Here is a 16,053-nt window from a genome sequence, read left to right on the forward strand (position 1 = left end):
ATATCGTCACAAAATACAGGCTGTTCCTAGTAAAGTTGGTTTTTGTAGTTGGGTGATGATGATTTCTGTGGTCCCTATGGTGTTGAGGTGCTCCTCAAGTTATTTTGGAAGTGCACCTAGGGCGCCGCTGCTTCTTCTTCATATTATTATTATTATTGTTGTTGTTATTGTTATTATTGTTATTATTATTATTATTATTTCTATACTGCCCAAAACTTGCGTCTCCGGGTAGTTTACAATTAAAATCATTTAAAACATTAACTCAAACAACAATTAAAATTATTTAAAATATTAAAAAACATTTAAAACCCACTATCAAAATTATTTAAAACTATAAATCTAATTAAAAGCCTGGGTGAATAAATGTGCCTTCAGTGCCTTTTAAAAGGTTGCCAGAGATGGGGAGGCTCTTATATTGCCAGAGATGGGGAGCGCATTCCAAAGTCCAAGGGCAGCAACGGAGAAGGCCCGTTTCTGAGTAGCCGCCAGACGAACTGGTGACAGCCGCAAGCGAACCTCTCCAGATGATCTTAGCAGGCGGTGGGGATCATGGCGAAGAAGACGTTCTCTTAAATACCCAGGGCCTAAGCTGTTTATCACTATGAACAATTTCAAAACAATTTTACACTAAACCTGTCAACCCCAAATGAGTTGTGTGCAGCCACGTTACTGAAGTTCATAATTACCTGGTTCAGAATATGTCTCAGAAGCATTATGAAAAATGCTTGCTCAGAAGCATTATGAAAAAACATAAAATTTATGTTTTAAATTAAAACAAAGCAGTGCCCCCTCCGGCACTGCTTTAAAAAATGCTGGCGTGGGGCGGCTGTATACCCTCTTGCCGCCCCGATCAACATAAAACAGGAAGTGGCAGGCGCACACGTGAAACGTGGCAAGGAAAGTAAAAGCACCCTAAAGTCACCCCCGCCCCTGCATTCAAACTGGTTTGAACGCGGCAGTTCCGTACCTGTTCAGTGTTCCTTGAATGCAACGCCGAACAGGTTTGTGCACATCCCTACTATGCACAAAGGTCACAAAGTTTTCAACTGCTCCCTCAGTACTTCTATGGTACACCCAAGTGCCAGATACTAATCTTACTTCAGAGATAGCTGTACAAAAACCCCACAAAGAGTGATTTTCAAGGCTCCAAGGAAGTACTGGCACAGGACACAGCTCAGGGAAATTCCCAGATCTTCTATAATCCTTCAGGTTGTCTGAACCAGGAACGTCTCTGACTTAAATAAGCTGAAGCTTGGGCAGGATCTCTTTATAGATCTTAAACTCTCTCTTCAGTCTGTATGACTATAGGTAGAAACTGGGGGCATGGCTCCCCAGTCCCATGGGCTACAGGGAGTTTTTTTCAACTCTTAATACAATGAAATAATATAATCAATCATAATACTATCTAGGAGGCTTCATATGCAATGCCCATTTAACTGAACCATTCCTTTAATCTGGAGTTTGTGGAAAGGAGATAGTAGGTGATCTTTAAAATAATGTTTAAAAAGGTATCTATAGTAAGTTTTGCCTGAATTCTCTTTTTTCATTAGGATCTAAAAATGCTCTAAACAGGCCAGTGTTCCCACACATGTACTCTTGATCGAGCAAAGGAAGAAAAGATTGAGAGCACTCTTTGTGTTCCTTACCTTCTCTCTGTCTGCTTTAGTTCTCATTCTTTCACCATATATCAAAAACATGTGTTGGCCAGGATCATAACTGCCAGGTGACTGGTCAACAAGCATCAGCTGACACCATCGAAAAAGGTCTCGCAAATTAAACTCCCAGGGTCCACCTTTATGTCCCCATTTCTTTTCAACCATAATCTCTTGATCAATCTGAAACATGTACCAACTCAACAGATTACAAATTCAACTGTGTTACAGACTTAAGAGACTTATTAAAAGGCAATTCTAGAAAAGTATGCTTGCTACAAAGAACCACAATTTACTATTTTATTGCTTCCAGAAGCCAGCTCCACACAACTAGCACTGTGACCCCTTCAAAATGGGTACAGAATGTTCATATTTCAGGAACTGTGCATCGGCAGAATACATATACAAACTATTGTGCTAACAAATTCCAATTAGTTCTTCAGTTTCAAAATGCATTATTTGAGAGCATCAGGAGTGCTATTTTGGGATACCAGGAGGGCAGCTGTTGCCCCTATATTTCTGATTTCATATGATTATAGAACATACAGCTAACATCCAGGTTAAACTTCCGCAGATACATCAGGGTTTTCTGTGGCATGGGGCAAGGACCATTTTCAGCTGTCTTCCTTCCCTCTGCAGCAATCTGTGCCTCCTGAAATCATCTCCCTGAATGTCTCCCAATTTCACCAAAAACCATTGCTGTCCACTAGTGAGTCTATTCCCTACCCTGTTCTTCCTTTCCTAGTTTGTTTCACTCAGTCTTTTCAGACAGCTGTCTGGTGGTCAGTTAAAATCCAGTGTGTGGTGTCTGTATCAATGTAGCCAATGGTCATCCATAGAGTTCAGCTAAATGAGGAGGCAAGATCCCATACCACAATAACCTCACATTTTCAACTAGGCTGAAGATTAGAACCACCTCAGTGCATAAACCGATAACAGAGACGACCAGCTTTTCAACATAGCTGTTATCATAGTTTGGGTTTGTAGGAAGCCTCTATGATGCATGGTTTATCTGAGCCGTCAAGTCTTCAAGATGTTTGCTCACATCAAGATGTAATTTCAGGGATCATATTTACCTTATTGTTGAATTCAACCATCTTTGCAATATTTTTTTTACCGATGGCAGGAAACAGGTTATTTCCAATGTACTCCATATCTGCTGCTGAAAGTGGGTCCACATATACCTATGCCATCAATACAAGAAATAAAACTAACTATGAATATATGAACACATCATATACACGGTGTACATATGTATATCAGACAAAAACTGCTTTATCAGCAATTCAGTTAAATAACAGAGTCACAAAGAAAATCTCTCTTTCTAAAGCCAAAAAAAGAAGAAAAAAGTGATGGAACAGCATTTAAATATGACAGAAATCTTCTAATTAAGCAAGTGTACTTTAGAGAAAGGCACATTTTTAGCTGCTCCTCAGATCAGTTGATCTTGAACTTGTGACTTAGTTCAGTGGGATGGATCAGTCTGGAAGTTAAGCACTGGAGCGTAACTTGCTTGTGGAGTAGACTATTTGCAATTTATTGTTTAAAAACTGATTTTACAACTGCAAAAAAGGAGTTTTTAACGAGATCATGGACTTGCCTGCGAGAACCGGTTAAGAAAGGACTTGGGCAGCCCTTTCCTGCCACCTCCTTGCCTGTAGGGATTCTGGCACGCAAAGATCTTTGTCGTCTTGTGTTGGACACGAAAACCCATTCCCAGTTCAGGAATATAAATCTCTGCTCGATGGTCAAAACAAGCATTCAAGCCTTCGAGTACCGACTGAGAAGCCAAGTTCAGCTATTTGAGGAAAACCATCAGGAGAAAAAATTACATTCCCCCCGTTCTTCACAACGTACACAGACACAAAATGAAATATTTCCCATATTTACCATTCCCTTTAATCTTTCTTCAAAATGACTGCTTAATTCTCCCCAATTAAATGGACAATGACCTCCAAGGTTAGAAACTGTTATGACCAATGTTATGACCTCCAAGATTTGAAATTAGTGCATATCAGTCAAAATTGGTGATTATTGACTCCTCCATCCAAGTCAATATTATTGCACTGTAACAATAATCAAATAATAAGTACAACTGTGAGGTTAATTAACCTGTTAGAACCCAATGTTATTAACTTGTTAAAAAACCAGAACATGGGTTTTCTTTAAAACAGGTTTTTATCGGTTGTGGTGCATTCTGTAAGGTTTTTATCGGTTGTGGTGCATTCTGTAAGAATTAAAATTAAATGAATGTTTAAATACTCCTCATCTACGGGTGCATGGCTATTGCCACAGCAGATGAGCAATGAGATTTGTTAGATCCTCCAAGTCCATTCGATCCACAATGAAATGTTTGACTCAAAATATAAACACATAAACAGGCCTTGAATCTACTCCAATTAGTTTACCACAATGTTGTCTGTTTCCTAACATCCAAATCTGTTCACACAGCCCAATCCATCACACAATTCCGTATAACCCAATCCCACAATTACGCCTTCAATTCAATTAAGAAACAGAATACTGACTTCTAGCTAGTAATTTGCCTAGAACAGCATTAGAAAGTGTTATTAACTTTGCAAGTCAGATGCAGGCTTTCCATTTCCTGCAACCAGACCATTAGTCCATGAAGTCAGAAATCAATTTTTGTCACTGCAATCCACAAGAGAGATGCAGTTCATGCTAGAGGATAAAGATCTTTAGCAACAAACACCAACTGAACATACCCCCAGAAAACATTAGGCTCTACCTTTCCATAACAACTTATATGAAAGCAAGCCCTTTGGGATAAAACTCTGTAAAACAGGAGAACAATTAACTAGGTAGTTGATTGAACAGTTAACTAGGTAGCTTCTCTGTTTGAGGCTGCTCAAGATAAGAACAGCCCATCCTCAGAAGCCCCTGGTCATAAAAGGATGGGTATTGCCAAACCAATGCAGAATACAGGAAGATATATCTCAAGATTTACATCAACACATTGAGGGTAGTTTCACAGAAGACACTGTCTCGCAGGGAGTGAACAAAACTAGGCTCACGCTTTTCAAAACCTAATGTGATGAGTCAATCTTCTCTGAGGTTGCCCTGTTCTCTTGATAAAGGCAGAACAGAAACTTTGGAGGAAGGAGAATAAAAGAAGGAGAGGTGTTCGTATGTGAACAACATTGCCTCTTTGATCCCTTTGAAGAACCAAAATCCAGAGCTGCAACGTCTACAGAGATTACAAAAGACAAACAATTTTCTGCCATATGCAAAGCTGAACTTACCTCATCTAACACTATCCAATGTCCAGCTTTCAGTGCTGCAAGCAGAGGTCCATCACGCCAGGCAAATTCCCCTCCTTTGCCCCCTTCAACGGGCAAATCTGTGCCAAACAGATCCGTGATATCCTTGCAAGAAGGAGAAGAAAAGATTTCCAAATACATGTGAGATAGACACATTTCAGAAAACAACTTATCCACATTTCCAGTGGTGTCTATATTTTTAAAAGTAAAAAATACCAGCCCAAGCACAGGCAGAATGAACCATTGTGCTATGGCAATGATCTTTTCCTTCCCTACTGAATAAGCACAGGGAGTCCACACATATACAGTAAAGTGTGCCGTCAAGTCGATTCCAATTCCTGGCGACCACAGAGCCATGTGGTTTTCTTGGTAGAATACAGGAGGGGTTTACCATTGCCTCCACCCACACAGCTGCTGCCCGATATAGGTCTTTCCCATAGTCTGGGAAACATACCAGTGGGCATTCAAACCGGCAACCTTCTTGCTTGTTAGTCAAGCATTTCCCCGCTGCACCACTTACTGTGCTGCAATTATAAAGTGCTGAAGAAAGTTTATGCAAGTTATACACACCCTTAGAAGAAAATCAGATCTTTTTCTTAAAATCTTAAAGGATCGTAAAATCAGATCCTCGATTCTTTTCACCCTTTTCCTATGCAGGAAAAGTGTTATGGTGATGGGCTACCTCTTCTCATGTGTGGTTGTTCCTGCAGTGATCCTAATTTTGCTAAGAGATGAGTAAATGAAGTGGCACCTTCCCCCCCTTGCTTCTTTTGGGAAGAGATGAAAAGTCGATTGGGGTTGAAGCATTAGTCTCAATGTTCCTCACTTGAAAAAGTGTAGTATTTATCAGTTGGCTGCTTGTGACTAGGTCTCTCTAGGGTCTAAAGTTTGAATCCCTGTCCTGCAGCAACTAACATGTGGATTTCTACTGTAAGATTTGTGTTGGGGTACCCTGGGACGTGCACGGCTCATACATGCAGGGAGTAATTGCAACTGGCTGCAGCTCTGTGACTAGCTGTTCCCAAAGCTGCCATTCTGCAGCTAGCTCTGCCCACTGAGCTGCCATTTTGTCATTAACCCCACCCTTCTAAGCCAACTTGTAACTGGTTCAGTTTGTGTAATCCAGGTCTCTGGTTTAAAAATTAAAAACAACAACCATGCAAGGCACAAGTCTGTTCATTCCTGGTTTTTAAAGTAGCAAGAGTGAGAAATATTTTGTTCTATGTCTCAACTGTCATTGAAAACACACTATGATCAAGGTTCTTACAATATGTATGTTAACAGAGACGGACAGCCAGACTATTGCTGCGCCACCACATGAATGGGAAGGAGTGGTTTTAGATCATTTCCCCTTCCCTCTGAAGCCCACTGTGCCTCTCCAAAACAGGGATGGTCCTCAGGGACATTTGCTTGAGTCACAGTGGAAAGGCTTCAGAGGAAAGGGGAGATCACTGAAAAATCATCCTTTCCTCTTCTCGTTAGGGCACATTAGTCTGGATGTCAACCACTGCTACAGCAGTGCAGTGCTAGTCTGGATGTCAGCCTATTTTATTTATCATAATTTTTAGACTGCCTGATATGTACATCTCTAGGCAGTGTACAAAATTTAAAATATTTAAAAGTCACAAATTAAAATACATGACAAGAATAGAATAAAATAGTTATTAAAACAGGTTTTTTAAATTATTAATTGGTTAATTAATTAATTAGGTACCAGAACAGCATGTGTTTATAAGCACTACTCATATTTACTCCTGCATTAGATCCTTTGGAAATTACAGCCCTGACAATCACGGTAAAAGAATAGAAAATGTATGTGCTCCATTAGTAGCATGCTACCGAGTTATTTGACAACATGCATCTTATTACTTTAATATTTTTCCAAATACCTTCCCTGCAACCAGTCTTAAAAATTTACAAGTACAGCTTCTCACGTGTGAAATTCTGGTTAGGACTGCAGCAACCCACCTACCGTTTGTTCAGAAAGGTTGATTCGAACTAAGCAGTTTCCTGAAGCCTTTGCCAGGGCCGCTACCAGGCTAGTCTTCCCAACACCTGGAGAGCCTTCCAAGAGGATGGGCTTGCTAAGCTGCAAAGCCCGCAACAATCGCTGTGCATTCATTGCTGTGGTTCCCGCATTTAGAGCATAGTCTGAGACATTGTTCTTCTGATAAAGAGGCCCTACAGCATAGAGGAAGCAAAATTCAAAAACAGAGTTAGACTACAGACTCAGACAATGACTACAAGATGTCATTTTTCAATGCGACTGAATCAAGTCTGAGGCTTAGACCTAAACATCTCATCTCTCATTCATCATTACTGTTCAAAATTGTGCAATTAAACAAAATAAGAGCTTCTTGCCTCTTGGTATAAAAAATGGGTGGATTCCTACATAGTTCTCCATCCAGATCATTTCCCTCTCTCTCTCCCTGTCATAAATTCTCAGTTCATTCTTCTGCTCCTCAGTGAGCTGCACAAGTTTGGAAAGTCTTCCACACAAGTATTCCAGACATTTATCACGAGCCAAAGTCACATCAGTTGAACAGGACATTGTGCCTATGTTGAAAAGAAACAAGCAAAGTGTCAATGGTCAGGAATGCAAAGTATAGTGCCATCTACATACATGGTATTTACACAGGTCCCCACCCCAAGGGTCTTACAATACAGAAAATACACAAGCAAGACAACAGGAAGTGATGAAGGAAATGGAGGCAAGGGTACAGAGGACGTGACTATGCAATAATTTTGCTTACATATCTAGGCTTAGTTACAGTATGTTATGGGGACATCTCATGAGTACATACACAGTTATCAGTTAGATGCAGCCTGTCTTATAAACTTGCACCACAATCTGCAAAATCTGTTAAGAGGAATACTATTGGAGGCTTGCAAGCATCCAAGATGGAATTTGCTTTGCTTGTGCCAAATCAGCTTTAAACCACCCTGTGTTCCCGGTGCAAGGGCATGGCACTGCTGAAATAGATGACAGAGCCTCCGGTCCACCCATACAATCTGTAGAACGTGATTTCAAGACTAGTGCGTTGTGGTCCTAAACATTAGCCAGATACTTTAACACTGAAGGCTATTCTGCCATGAAAAAAACTTGAAGACATACCAGAACCTATTCCATCTATGTATACCAAGCATGCAGCATGAACAAATGATGTCACTGGAGAGATGCTAAAAAGCGGGTCCTCCTCTGAGGAATCTGACAGTCTGTCCTGGGCCACGACATTCATGAAGTTGACCCATGACAAAACATCCCGGATGCTGAGAATACATTGGCATCCAAATTCTTGATTAGTCAGCCACTCTATGAAATCCATCACGAGTTCTGCTATATCCATTCCTTGGCAGGGAGAGAAGAGAACAGATCAAATATTTAATGGAAGCCAGTTTTTCAAGTGCTTTTACAAAAAGGCACAGCTGCTATAACCAAGAGACTTCTCACAGCATTTCATGGTAAACCTACAAGAGAACTACAAGTTGCTTTGGTTCTTCTAGTGGTCATCTGTCATTTTACACAAATGGGCTATGTGCCTGTAACTTTGGTTCTTCTAGTGGTCATCTGTCCTTTTACACAAATGGGCTATGTGTCTGCGCAGAGACCTCGTCAGAACCTAACAAGCTAAATTCTCCTGATTTAGGTGGGAATCCCACCCCCAGCCACTATATGTGGCTGTGCCACTCCACATCCCTTCAGTCACGGAGTCCACCTTCAGTAGACCCAGCGTGGAGGATGGGAGGGCATGTAAAAGGACAGATGACCACTAGTAGAACAAATGTTATAGGTAAGCAACCTGTAGTTCCTTGATGTGTGTCTTTTACACTAACTAGCCGACCACGCACAGAGCATCTGTGCGCTCTTTGGGGCCGGTGGTTACCTCTTCCCCCCACCTTTGGCCCGTCTCAGCTTCCTGACCACAGATGGCCCATGCCAGGCCCAGTCGCCTCTCCTCCCCACCACCATGTCTGCCCCTCCCCCCACTTTCTTTTCCCCCTCCTGGGCCTTGCCTCCCGCTGCCGCTGCTTGCCTCCGCGACCGGGCCCACCACTGCCATAGCGACCAATCCTCCTGGGTGTGCCTCAGCCAATCAGCTGGGCACCAGGACGCACATTCCAAGGCACACCCAGGAGAATTAAATATAGAGATGGGCGCATAACAAGCTAGCACCGAAGGAGGAGGGAACAAACGGAAATAAGGATGCACTCTGCAAGAAGTATTTATTTCAAAGAAATGAGGTACATCAACTAAAAATAGACTGCAGGACAGTCCTGCCAAACCTAGCATCATTCCGTGCCCTGGCATCAATGGCATAATGACGAATAAAGTAATGGGGCAAAGCCCAAGTAGCTGCTTGACAAATAGTGTCCAAAGGGACCACACGATCAAAGGCAACAGAAGTCGCCATGGACCGAACTGAGTGTGCCTTAACGGTTGCAGGCAAATGTTTATGTGCCAAATTGTAACAAAGTTCAATAGCAGAAACAATCCACCTAGACAGGGACTGAGCAGAAACTTGCAAGCCTTTGCGAGGCCCATCATACAGAACAAACACAGAAGGAGTCTTCCTCCACTCTGCCGACCTCTGAACATAGAAGGACAATGCCCTTCGAACATCCAAACAGTGCAACCTACGTTATGCATCAGATGAAGGGTTTTGAAAAAATACAGGAAAGGTAAGTGGTAAGGAGCGATGAAAGGTAGAAACTGCCTTTGGAAGGAATTCAACATCCGGTCAGAGCACAACCTTATCTTTATGAAACTGCAGGTACGGTAGATCAACCCTTAGGGCCTGCAGTTCACTCACCCTCCTAGCGGAGGTGATTGCCACTAAGAAGGCAACCTTCCACGTCAGGAGACGAGGATCAATTGAAGCCAAAGGCTCAAAGAGCGGTTGCATCAAAACAGCCAGAACCACTGAAAAATCCCAAGCCGGTGACATAACAGGGTCATCCGGTAAAACATGCGATAAACCCTTCAGAAAACTCCTTACCAGTGGGTCCTTGAACCAGGAAACCCAAGAGGCGGGCAAATGCTGGCTGCCAAATGTACTCTGAGAGAGGAGAGCTTCAAACTAGATTATTTCAAAGATAACAGGTAGGTACAAACATTTTGAACAGATGGATTAAGAACATCAAACCCATTTTGTGTAGCAAATGTACAGAAACAAGCCCGTTTATGTCCATACGACTTTCTCGTCAAGGGCTTTCTTGCCACCAGCAAAATGTCCCTGAGTCTCACCGGGAAGTCAGTAGGATCTTCCAGGCAATCTGGAGTAGGGACTGGGTGTCCGGATGGAGCACCCGGCCCTTCTCCTGCAACAGCAGGTAGGGGAGAGTGGGAAGGCACATCCAAGTCACTGCCAGCCGCCTCAGAGCCACAAACCAAGGCCTCCTGGAAAACCAAGGGGTTATCAGGATGGCCCTGAAGTGGTCCTCCCTCAGTTTGCGAAGAACCTTTGGTATGAGGGGGAACGGCGGACAGACAAAGGAAGGGGCCTTTCCAGGACAGGACGAAAGCATCATCCAGAGAACCCTCCCCTTCCCCTACCCTGGAACAATAGAGGGCACACTGAGCATTGTCCCAAGATGCAAAGACATACAGAACCAGAGCACTCCACATTGTGAATATGTCCTGGAGTATACCTGGGTCCAAGGTCCACTTGTGGGAAACCATTTTCAGTCTGCTCAGAGTGTCCACCTGGACATTCAGGTTCCCTTGGATGTAGACTGCATGAGGCACCACCGCATGTGCTACACACCAATGTCACAGGTCGACTGAAAGAAACAGGAGGCTCCTGGAAGTCGTGCCTCCCTGCCAACTTATACAGGTTTTCCCCGTTGTATTGTCAGTTTGAATTGTCACCGAACAACCCGCAATTATGGGTTAAAAGCCCCTTAGGGCATGGAATGTGGCCAACAGTTCCAAGTAGTTGATGTGCCGACCCCTCTCTGTCGATGTCCAATGGCTGCTCAGGCGATAATTGCCCAAATGAGTACCCCATCCTAGATGTGACACGTTGATTGCAATCACCCAGAGTGGAGGAGAGACCTGGAAGGGAGAGCCAAATGATGAGGCTCGGCCCACCAAGCTGCGGCTTCCCGCACCAGCTGAGGAGGCATGTGCTCCAACTGAGCAGAGTTCCGAAGGGGTTCGAACACATCCAGGGACCTCCTCCCAATGATGTGCATCCAAAGGCGCGCATGTGGAAGCACGTACATGGTGGCAGCCATATGGCCTAACAGGCGCTGCACCGAGTGCATGGTCTGTGGCTCTCCAGCCAGGAAAGCGGAGACCAGCCATACAAGTGTCTTTATGCAGGTCTCCGGGAGGAAGACTTTCTCCAAGCTGGTGTCGAAGATTAGCCTTATAAATTGCCTCCTGCAGACAGGATCCAGCTTGGACTTCTCGAAGTTGATCTGCAAGCCCAGGCTCTGCAGAGTATCTATGACTGTGTTGAAAGAGTGCAAAGCAACCTGCTTCGAACCTGCTAGGATGAGCCAATCATCCAGATATGCCAGAATTTGTATCCCTTTCTCTTGTAGAAACGCCATCACAGGGGCCAGACATTTTGTAACGATGCTCGGGGCTGTCGTCAGGCCAAACGGTAAGGCCTTGAACTGAAAGGCGATGCCCCCTATCTGAAAACGCAGGAAACGGCGATGTTGAGGGCATATGGAGATATGATAGCACATGTCTCTCGGGTCCAAGGAGACCATCCACATGTCCTTTTCCAACAGGGCCAAAATAGTCGGTACCAACAAGATCCGGAAATGCTTGTAAACAAGGTGTTTGTATAGGCCTCTGAGGTCCAATATAGTGCGTTGACTGCTGTACAGAAATAGAAACCGGGGCTCGTCACATTGGCAACCCTCTCGATCACATCCTTCAAGAAGAGAGCAGAGACCTCCTGATCCAACTCTGGGGTCGACGGAGTAGTCATGACCCTGGACAACGGTGGTGTCTGGTGAAACTCAAGGGCATAACCATGCGTATGACTGTGAGGACTGACTGATCCACAGTCATCTTGTCCCAATTCACCGTAAAAGGAGCCAGGCGGGTCTGAAAGGCCCAATAGTCATTGCTTTTCCTGAAAGATATTTGCTTTCTGGTTCTGAAAGGCAGGCTTACTGGGCTGGAACCTGGAACTGTATTGGGGTTGGAACTTGTTAACCCGAAAGGAACGCTCCAATGAGGATTGTTGCTGAGAAGGGGCTTTAGTCTGTCGGTAAGGGGACCACCTTGATTGCCTCTGCAGCTTCGGTGCAGAGGAAGAGTAGGACATATTTTGCTGTACTCCTCGGCTTTTGCACATTCTGTAAGGTGTCATTAGTCTGTTTCACAAGGAAGCTGGAACCTTTGAAGGGGAGATCTACAATTCTGGCATGGGCCTTGTAGGTCAGCCTGGAGGAACGCAGCCAGGCATGCCTCCTGAGAGCCACGGACATGGCCATCACCTTTGCTGCGCACTCCACAGAGTGTCTGGCTGAGTAAAGTTCTTACAGGAAGGCCTTCGCCGGATCACGCTTATCCTGGTGAAGGAGATCCAAAAGTGGGCCACCTTTCCCCACAAAAAAATGGTTATACCTGGAGTTATAGGCCTGGTAGCTGGCAACCCGCAAATTAAAGCTGACGCCAAGTAGAGTCTCCTCCCAAAGGAGTCCAACTTCCTGCCCTCCTTATCACCCGGCACAGAGTGACTGTGACCTTTAGACTTCTGCAGGGATGCCTCCATCACAATGGAATTAAACGTAGGATGATTCTTCAAGAAGGTCATATCCTCCTGCATCGTCACCCTATATAAGTTCTCCAAACGCCTGTTGGGTTGCAAAAGAGTTGCTGGCTTCTTCCAATGCCCACGCATGACTCCCAATAAGGCAGTGTTAAGTGGCAGAGAGGCCATTACCTTAGCCTCAACATCAATGAGACCAAATAAAGGGTCCAATTCCCATTTTTGTTGTGTATCAAGGCTCACACCAAGAGCCGAGGCCATGCGTGCTACACAGGCCGAGTATTGCTTCATATCCTCCGACAGAGAAACGGGTTTAGAGTCTGATTGATTGTCCAAAGGGGACGAACCCAGGGAGACTACGTCCAAGTCAGGAGAGCCAGGTTCACTTTCACTTTCCACCTCAGCAGGTGCAACCGGATCCGGGGCCAAGTCCAGGGGTACAGCTGGGAGCTCTGTATGGTTTCCCAATGGTTCCGGTACCGACCCATCTGAGATGGTACCGAGGCAGGTTGAGGCACCAAAGGCTGAACTAGAACTTCCAAAGACGATCCGCACCCACTAGCGCAGTCCTGAAGGACTTGTCGAGGAGAGCAAGGCCTCCCTTCCAAATGTGAAGGGGCCTCATGCCAATCACAGATAGTCCCGGCATTTCCATAAGAAGAACCCTCTCGGTACCGAGATCCGTACTGAGGCTTCCCATAGTCAGAATGATAATCAGAGGGATACTGTCTATAAACGACGGCATCCCGGCTCCAATCTCCATAGGAAGATGGTTCGTCCTCTACCTACGTGGAACCTTGCATAGAGACACAGTATCGATCAGCGTATGAAGGTCCACGTCGATCCCAATCTCTGCCGTATCTGTAATCAAAGGAGCACTCCTCCGAGTCCCAACGTGCCCTCCGATGCCCAAGTGCCTGGTCAAAAACTACCATGCCATGCCCCGAAGATGCCAATTTTGGCTTCTTAAGCAGCGGAACCTCCAAAGAAGAGTCTGGTGGGGGTTTCTTCTTTTGAGGGACAGGCAGAAGGTGTTGCCCTGCTGGCAGATACAGAACTAGCTTCGGCTTCTTCAGCTGGTAGGTCCGGTACCGAATTTAAAGTTTGCTTGGACAAGTCCTCCAGCAGGACAGAAGAGGCCGAAACCATGGATAGGTCCGAAGCAGGCATCAACGATACCGGTACTGAGATCGTGAGTTCTGGTGCCAGAGGAGCGGAGTCCGAGTGTTCTGATTGCATCAAAGAAGCCATTTTAAACGATTGCTTCAATGACAAGGCCTCTGAAGAACGGAGGGCCAAGTCCCACAGGGCAGCGCACAAGTGAGAAGACTTCTTTCAAGCCTGCTTCGTAAACCTCTGGCAATGAATACAGGTTTCGACAAGGTGGGATTCCCTCAGGCAGGGAATCCCACATTGGGATTCCCTCAGACACTTGGTATGAGTATCGGGGGAGGGATCTTAGATCCACAGTGAATGCATTTCTTTGTGCCCGGCATAGAAAACATTTGGCCAGTCGGCCACAAAACCCTGTCCCGGCCGGGATTGGAGCCACAAAGAAGGCTGTGTGTGTGTGTGTGTGTGTGTGTGCGTGAGAGAGAGAGAGAGAGAGAGAAAGAGAGAGAGAGAGAGACAGAGACAGACAGATAAAAATAAAAATGCCAAGAAAAAAACGCTACTGCGTTAAAGAAAAACAACAACAGGCATGAAAACAGGAGAAAAAACAACAAGAAACATTGCTGAGCCGAAGATTCCACAACGTCTACTGAAAGGGGGACAATGAAGATGAAGGGATGTGGAGTGGTGCAGCCGCATATAGTGGCTGGTGGCGGGGTTCCCGCCCAAATCTGGAGAATTGAGTTTGTTACATTATGACAAGGTCTCTTAATAATGGGATATGCCTTGCAGAATCCTTACACTCCAAGTTTGTATTTGGGGGAAACTGTATGTGTATGCAACCAAGAGAGTCTGAATGAGTGAGTGAATCAAGTGCCTGCCTCTTATTATCTATCTATATAATTAATTCTCTTAACCGGTGCGTGTCCAGGATTTGGCAGTGGAACTCTCGGGACACACTGCGAGAGTTCCGGTGGAGTGAGGAGGAGAGGGGCAAGAAAGTGCTGGCGGTGGCCAGCCAGCTGGGCGGAGAAGTGGGGGAGAGAAATGCAGCGGCGAGGGGAGAGAAAGGCGGCGGTGGGCAATGGGCGGGGGGGGGGGGGGGAGGCAGCAGCGGCAGGCGGGCAAGAGAAAAGCCGCGGCAGGGGGACGGGAGGGAGAAAAAATGGATATGGCAGCGCCCTTCTTGGCCGCTTGCCGAGGCTCTGTGTGGAGGGAGGAACAGGAGGGGAGGAGGGCTGGAGAGCACGGGGCGGAGGGAAGGGGAAGAAAGGAGAGACTGGGGCAGGAGGAAGAGAAAGGGGGAAACAGCTGGCCCCAAAGCACCGCACAGATGCTCTGTGTGGGGTTGGCTAGTTCTAAAGAAAGAGACTGGGAACTTGTGTGTCTTATTTGCTAATGGCTTACAATGCATTTAAATGGGTTTCTGGTGATCAGAGGATGCAACTTTTGTAGTTCATGGTGCACCCTGTCTCTGTCACTAAATCTTTGTCCATAACTTTTTCCTATGTACAAGGAGTTAAAAAATCTTCCATTTGTAATAATTATCTGGGCTCTGACAAAAGGCTTAACAAAAACTAAATCAATTTTGCATTAACACACCCTATAATTTAGGTTTACTGAGCACATTATTAGGAATGTGCAGTCCAATCCTGGGAGCATTTACTAAAAAAATAAGTCCCCCTGAATTCTACAGGACTTATTTTCAGGTAAATGTACTGAACTGAAGTCTTAAATGGAGAAATCCAATGATACTATTCCAATGCATATGGCAGACACAAAAATTGCAAATAGGTAGCAGAAATAGCACAATTCAATTGTGCTATTTGATTTCTCCACAGGAATACTTTGTGCCTCAAAAGGAAGAACTAGGGTCAGTACATTCAGAGTACCAAACTATTTCTTATAGTCAGGACCAACTCAGTTTTTTGAAGTGCAAGAACAGAAGGTCTCTCTCTTATGAGAAAACCCCACTGAGTTTCAAGGGACAAATATGTAGTCTCTCTGTTAGGCAGCACGTTATCGCCAAAGCAACCTTAGGTACTCTGAACAGGCTACAGGATCTTCAGTGGTAAAGCACTTTCACTAGGTTGGAAGAGGTTTTCTTTTATGAAATCTCTTTGACTTAAATCTCCTTTCTTGCTTGCTTTTTTTTTTTTAAGGCTTCAGAAAAATTGTGTTATATACTAGGAAGAACAGCAATGCATCAATGGTTTGGTAAATGGGATTCCACCTTTTCCCTGTGGCAGACAGAGATCTTTAAAGCGTAGA

General features: G+C 44.8%; 1 protein-coding gene across 3 annotated transcripts in view; it reads right to left on the reverse strand.

Annotated features, from left to right (window-relative positions):
• Positions 1–16,053, reverse strand: part of MDN1 (midasin AAA ATPase 1) — a 211,576-nt gene that overhangs the window by 128,228 nt on the left and 67,295 nt on the right. For all 3 annotated transcript variants that reach the window (XM_053287391.1, XM_053287389.1, XM_053287388.1), the window contains exons 34-40: positions 8,049–8,282; positions 7,295–7,489; positions 6,906–7,114; positions 4,916–5,038; positions 3,253–3,450; positions 2,729–2,836; positions 1,647–1,835 (exon numbers count right to left, since the gene is read on the reverse strand). In XM_053287391.1, coding sequence (XP_053143366.1) covers positions 1,647–1,835; positions 2,729–2,836; positions 3,253–3,450; positions 4,916–5,038; positions 6,906–7,114; positions 7,295–7,489; positions 8,049–8,282 — 1,256 coding nt within the window. The remainder of the gene's footprint in view (positions 1–1,646; positions 1,836–2,728; positions 2,837–3,252; positions 3,451–4,915; positions 5,039–6,905; positions 7,115–7,294; positions 7,490–8,048; positions 8,283–16,053) is intronic.

The sequence above is a fragment of the Hemicordylus capensis genome, chromosome 1 (genome assembly GCF_027244095.1).
Source record: "Hemicordylus capensis ecotype Gifberg chromosome 1, rHemCap1.1.pri, whole genome shotgun sequence".
Taxonomy (NCBI): domain Eukaryota; kingdom Metazoa; phylum Chordata; class Lepidosauria; order Squamata; family Cordylidae; genus Hemicordylus; species Hemicordylus capensis.